Source organism: Charadrius vociferus, unplaced genomic scaffold, assembly GCF_000708025.1.
Source record: "Charadrius vociferus isolate BGI_N301 unplaced genomic scaffold, ASM70802v2 scaffold579, whole genome shotgun sequence".
NCBI classification, from domain to species: Eukaryota; Metazoa; Chordata; class Aves; order Charadriiformes; family Charadriidae; genus Charadrius; species Charadrius vociferus.
The window spans coordinates 190,085-196,148 of NW_009661367.1; the positions used below are offsets into that span (position 1 = coordinate 190,085).

At 61.8% G+C, this 6,064-nt stretch overlaps 1 protein-coding gene across 1 annotated transcript in view; it reads right to left on the reverse strand.

Moving 5' to 3' along the window:
* LOC104293806 (proline dehydrogenase 1, mitochondrial-like) overlaps window positions 1–6,064 on the reverse strand; it is a 9,492-nt gene that overhangs the window by 321 nt on the left and 3,107 nt on the right. The window contains exons 4-14 of the mRNA XM_009893336.1: window positions 4,522–4,556; window positions 4,039–4,188; window positions 3,835–3,899; window positions 3,310–3,426; window positions 3,068–3,147; window positions 2,694–2,775; window positions 2,248–2,340; window positions 1,992–2,138; window positions 1,640–1,815; window positions 1,451–1,549; window positions 980–1,068 (exon numbers count right to left, since the gene is read on the reverse strand). Of these exons, the coding sequence (XP_009891638.1) occupies window positions 980–1,068; window positions 1,451–1,549; window positions 1,640–1,815; window positions 1,992–2,138; window positions 2,248–2,340; window positions 2,694–2,775; window positions 3,068–3,147; window positions 3,310–3,426; window positions 3,835–3,899; window positions 4,039–4,188; window positions 4,522–4,556 (1,133 nt within the window). The remainder of the gene's footprint in view (window positions 1–979; window positions 1,069–1,450; window positions 1,550–1,639; window positions 1,816–1,991; window positions 2,139–2,247; window positions 2,341–2,693; window positions 2,776–3,067; window positions 3,148–3,309; window positions 3,427–3,834; window positions 3,900–4,038; window positions 4,189–4,521; window positions 4,557–6,064) is intronic.

A 6,064-nucleotide genomic window follows, 5' to 3' on the forward strand; every position in this document is an offset into this window, starting at 1 on the left:
CCCCCCCGGGCTGTGCGATGGGAAGAGGGACGGCGGGCGGGAGGGCTGCAGCGGCCGGAGGCTGCGGTTGAGCACCGGGGAGGGGGAGCAGCGGTACATCCCTCCCCCGGCTCAGCACGGGGAGCTTGGGAACACGCCGGGGGGAGCGGGCCGAGGTCACCGGGAGCCCTGGGAATGTCGGCAGCCAGGGCCCGGCCAATTCGAGAAGCATTCAACCAGAAACATCAAGTTAACACATTTTTCCAGCATGACCAGAGGAGGTTGCAGACAGGCAGCCAAACCCCTCTTGCGAGGGGAACTCCAGGACAGAGCAGCATCCAGGCTGGACAACTGCCCGGTCTGCCTCCTGCTGCTCTCCTGGCCTCGGGTCTCCGCTCTGACCACCGGCGTGGGCAGGGGGCTCAGACCCTGACCTGCGTTGGGCTACCTGGACCCTTGCATATCCCTCTGTCCGGACCCCTGGGAGCTCTGCTTGGCTGCTTGGGCCAGCAGCAGAGGAGAGGACAAAGTCATGCAAGAGCCCGTTGCCACCCCACTAGTGGAGAGCCCGGGAGTTGGGGTTCACCTCCAGCAGAGCAAAGCAGCACTCCCAGACCAAGGAGGTACAAGAGGGGTTTGCTGCGGCCATGACCTCTCTCTGCCCTTCTCTAGGAGTACCCTGATCCCAGCTCAGAGGCCAAAGCAGGAATCTCCCTGCCCAGCCATCACGGTCTCATGGGGCTTCCAGAAGACAGATGCGATTCTCCATCTACATCCTTCCCAAACGCTATGCAGGGGACACAGCGCTCTGCACAGCTGGGAAAGAGGCAACAAGGCACCGTCCTCAGCCAGTCCTGCTGCCAGCCCTGCCTTCACCAGGGCGGACCCATAGCCCAGCTCCATCCGTCCTTCAGACCCCACAATAGCTCCTCAGGGAGACCTCAGGGATCAAGGTGGGGCAGGAGCACATCTGCCAATCCTCCCTGCTGCCAGCACTCACCCAGGGGGAAGGTGATCTGGTCACACATGCCCAGGAGCTGCCCGAAGCACACCTTCTTCTCTGAGGGATGGATCCCAAGCTCCATCATCCTGCAAGCCAAGCTTCACATTAGGGAAGAGCAAAGACAGCATGTCCCACCAGAGGAGCGGGGATCATTTCCAATTATGACAGCACAGCACTGACCATGTCCCATGTGGATGCTGGGATGCAAAGACTTGAGGGATTTCTTTTTAAAACAGCTTCTGGGCTGGGCCATGGGGCCAGCTCTGCAGCTGCTGTGACCCACCATGCTGTGCCCCAGCTCCAAGCCCCGACCAAAGCCCTGAGCACCAGGTGGGAGCTAGGTTCCCCCCGGCTGAGCGCAGAGGAGACCTGACAAGCCACAGCACATCTCGTTGTAGCTCTGCTGGGCCCACCCATCCCTCGAGCCCCCTGGTCCCTGCCATGCCACGCTTCCTCCCCAGCACCCACCTGCGCAGGGTGAACTTCACCGTGTCCTCATTGTGAGATGCCACCATCACGTTGGCTTTCCAGCTGTGCTTGATCTCCTCCAGGATATAGTCCAGGCACCTGCAGGATAGTACGGGGCTGTGTGGTGAGGCTGCTCAAGCCCGTGCCCAGTGGGGTGGGAGGAGGAGTGTGGCTGGGGCTGTCCTCTACCTGTGGTACATCTCATTGGTCTTCTCATAGGTGGGGTTGATGGGATCCTCATAGCCAATCTGGGCCGCCCTCGCCCGCTCCTGCTCCATGTAGGCACCACGGACCAGCTTGGTACCAAAGTGCCAGCCCTCCCGGCGCGACAGCTCCACGTCCACTGTCACGTTGTCATAAGCCTCCTGGGACCAGATGGAAGAGAAGGTACAAGGTCATTCCACCAGTGCCCCGTCTGCCCTTCGTCTTCAGGCAGCCAACCCCAGAGTCGTGCCATCGCATCACCATGGCTTCAGGAGCCAAGGTCCCCATCCACCTGCTCCAGCAGGTCCTTCCTGCCCAACCTCCTGCCGGACCTCACCTTCAGGTAGCACTGGTAGGTGTTGAAGATGATTGCCCGATCCCTGTTGAAGCGGCGCTGCATCTCCAGGGTGAGGCGGCTGATGGCTGGCTGGAAGTAGCTCTGCTCTGCGTCCACCATCAGCCTCACACCCTTCTCCGCGGCTCTCTGGGGAGGTGAACGGCATGCAGGTTGGATTCATGGAGACACCTCCTACATGGCTACCCCTCTGCGGCAGTGCCTGTGCCCAGCTCCCACCGCCCCAGCAGCCCTCCACCTTGGCAAGGACATCCATCCGCTGCAGCATCCGCTTCATCTGCAGATCCTCCTCCTCAGTGAAGCGTGAGAGCAGAGGCTCCAGCTGCCCAGTCTGAAACGAGAGCAGCTTGTGGTGCCCTGCCTGCGGCCAGCCGTGCCCACAGGAGACAGAAACACTCTTGGAGGGCGGGGGAAGCCCATCCCCAGGGCTGCTGCCCACCCCAGCTCCCCAGCACCCACTGGCCAGCACAGCCTGCACAGGGCAACCACCCTGCCAGCTTGGTGGCTACACATGGTGGATCACGGCATGGCCAGGCTCTGGCAGCACAGATGCCAGCCAGCTCCGCAGCCACCAGCGAGCTACCGGGCAGGGCCTGGGGACAGCAGACCCACACCCTGCTCCCCCAAAATCCAAGTGCTCTTTCCTGTGGGGCAGCTCCAGGGGTAGCACAGATGGGTACCCACCTGCATGTTGGGGACAAGCAGCAGCTTGGAGATCTTGGTGCGGCTGTCAATCAGGCTGTTCCAGTCCAGCAGGTCCACAGTGCTGTGAGCAGAGACCCAGGTTTGTACTGGTGTCTTGCAGGGGCAGGAAGGTTCCTACCTGCTCCTGACCCCCACCAGCAAGCAGGGTGCACGGCGTGTACCACCCTGACCTGGCTTGTCACCTCCACCCAAAGCTCCTCTGTGCCTGGTCACTGTGGTGAGCCAGTGCCGGCCTTTGGAGACCTCCCCTCGCTGCTGCCCCACTTCCCAGGAACAGGGACAACCCCGAGAACAGGCACAAGGTCCCCCAGCGTCCCCATCCTGCAGCACCCCCCAGGTCACAGGCAGCTTACCCGCTCACACCCAGGTTCTCGCCCGTGAACCAGTGCTGGCTCTCCGCCTTGGTTGCGATGCCAAGTTTGGCCAGGGCCTCCTGCCACCAAAAAGAACATCAGTGCCAAGGGGCTACAGGGGTCCTACTGCTCCAGGCTCAGAGGTGCCACAGGTGTCAAGGCTGCTCCAGCACCTCCGCTGCCACCTCCAGCAGCGCATCCCCGGCAGCACAGCCCCCTCCCTCAGACATCAACCGCCTCACCTGGAGCTTCTCTGCCTCCAGCTTCATCTCCAGTGCTGCCCGCCCAGCCTGGCCCTGCTCCGCGGCCATTTGGTGGAAGAACCTCCGCCACTTTACCAGCACCTCCGAGAACTGCAGCTGTGGGGACAGATTGGAGGCGAGACACCCAGGCTGGAGCCCAACTGGCTTGGAGCCTCCTGCCACGTTGGGGCTTTGCAAGATCATACCCAGCCTGAGGCAGACTCTGACCTATAGCAGGGGACCTTGGCCAAGCAGGGGCCAAACCTAGCAGTACACACCCCAACACCCTCATGTTGGGACCTCTAAACTTCTGAGCTCTTCCTGTGTCCCCAAAAGTTGAGGCTGGGTCTCCAGGGTGGTGTCAAGCACATAGAGGACAGTCTGTTGATGCCCGCTTCTCTCTGCCATCAGTGGAGATGCCACTGCAGCAAGCCTGGCACCCCATAGCACCTGCCACCCCTTAGATGCATCATCCGTGGCCCTGGCTCTGACCCACCTTGCCCTGGTCACAGCCCTGGCACTCACCAGGAACTGAGGTCTGCCCAGCGCCGTCAGCTTGACGGCCGAGAAGCCGTCCTCCGAGCTGCCACCTGGATGGAGCCACAAAGACAGAGCTAGCCCGACAGGGTGCTCGCGTAGAAGGGAGGTACCCGAGGTACGGTGGTGGGCTGCAGGGTCCCCGCACTCCCCAGGCACAGTGGGGCTGCTCAGGACATGTGGAGCACTTACTGGAGGCGTCGATGCAGTGGAGGAAAGTCTCCATGTGCTGGTCACACTTGGCCTCATCGGCGTAGAAATACGTGCGGGCGCTGATGACCCCACCGCGGCGATCCCCAAATCCCCGATGGGCTCGGTATTGCTTCTCCCTTTGCTCCGCTCCTGGGGTGGAAGAGCATGGAGATGGGCCACGCCACCCTGCTGAGCTCCTACGAGCCTCCCCAGGAGCTCCTGCCATGGGGGCAGGGGAGAGGGGCTCCAGCTTGGACCTCAAAAGAGCCCCCGAGGGCTGCAACGTGCCCTGCCTGCTGTCGCCCGAGCAGGGGCTGAGCCTTTGCAGAGGAGCAGGGTTGGCCAAGAACCAAGATGATCATCATCCAGCTCATGTTTTGAGGCTGCGGGAGCTGGGTCCTTCCCCCATGCCGGGCCTGCAGTGCCCGGATCAGCTGGACCTTCAGGCTATCTCCTGTCAGCAAGAGAGGCTGGGTCACTCACCTCCCATCTCCTTCTCGGCTGCAGAGGTGCAGGAGCTAAGAAGAGAAACAGGGAAGATAAGGGCCAGGTCAGCAACCCCCCACAACCCCACACTGGTGGTCAGGGCAGCTCTGAGGCTCCCCTGCTGCCAGCCGGGCTCTGGACCCTGCTCTTCCCTCACCAACCCATGGCCAATGGATCAAACGCTGCTCAGCATGAGCTCTGTTGGCAGGTCAGATGCCCCAAACCCACTTGTGGAAGACAACGGGGTTCCAACGGCCAGGCAAGTGCAACCTGGAGGCAGCACAGGGAGGACGCTCTGTCCCAGGGTCCAGAGCTGCTCTCAACCAGCCCATCCCATGGCAAGGACAAAGTCAACCCTGGTGGGGCTGGGTGCTCTGTCTCCAACCATGCCAGCCCATGGTCCTCACTGTAGTGGCACCAAACCTCAACCCAATGCCTCCCCACCTTGCAGGCACCAGCAGCCAGACCATGAAGCGAGGAGCTCCTCCAGACCCAGGGCGCATCAAGCCATAGGATGCCCTGCCGCAGCCCAGCTGCCCCGTGCTCCTCTGCGCCTTGGCATTGGGTAACACCTTACAAACAAGGTCTCAGCTTCAACTCCCGTTGACCTCGGATGTAATTTCAAGCCCAAGCTCTTTGCCACAGAGATAACAGGCCTCTGACAGCCCAGGAGGACACGGGCCAAGTCATGAGATCCTCCTCGAGCTCAAGCAGCTAAGCCTTCTCCCTGACACCCTAAATCCAGCCCGCAGACTGGAGGTCTCATCCAGGAACACAGCCAGCCCCTGGAGAGCAGCCCTGAGTGACAGCAGAGCCACCTCCTCCAGGAGACCTCTGCCTTGGAGTCACTGTCCCAAAACTGGCCGTGCCCAACAGTGGGGAAAGCATGCTGCCAGCCAAGCGGCAAAGCCATCCGTTCAGAGCCAGAGGACTTGCACAAGAGAGAGGAGATGGCACGGTCCCAGAGCATGTTCTCCCACACGGAAACCCTGTGATGGGGATTAGGGGCTGCTGGAAGCATAAACAAGCGGAGACAAGCCCTTCCCCTCCCGCTCCCCGGAGCCCATGAACGGCCCCACATCGCTCAAAGCACAGTGAAGCCTGGTGTGAACCGCCGCTGGAGCAGCTGGAGCTCATGGGGAGCAGCAGGCACTACGTCCGGCAGGCTCTGCTCCGTGATTTTGCTACCCTTGAGGACAGGGCAAGAAGCTTTCTGCCCCTGAATGCAGAGGGTGGAGGAAAGGAGATGCCGTACACCCAGGGATGGGCAACGGGTGGAAGGTCCCCTTGGAGCAGGCAGCGTGGCACGGGGGAAGGCTTCATCTGGACATGCTGCTGAAGGACTCTGAGGACACACAGAGAGACGGGTCCCGTGGGCAGGTCCGAGCCACAGCACAGCTCTGAACCCCAAAGCACACCCCGCATCCAGCGTCGGGGGCGCTGGGGACAAGCGGCAGAGAGCGAAGCCTCCTCTGACCTACCCAGGGCGAGCACGCGCGACTCAATTAGCAAACAGCAGCCTGGCATCTGAAGCGGTTTG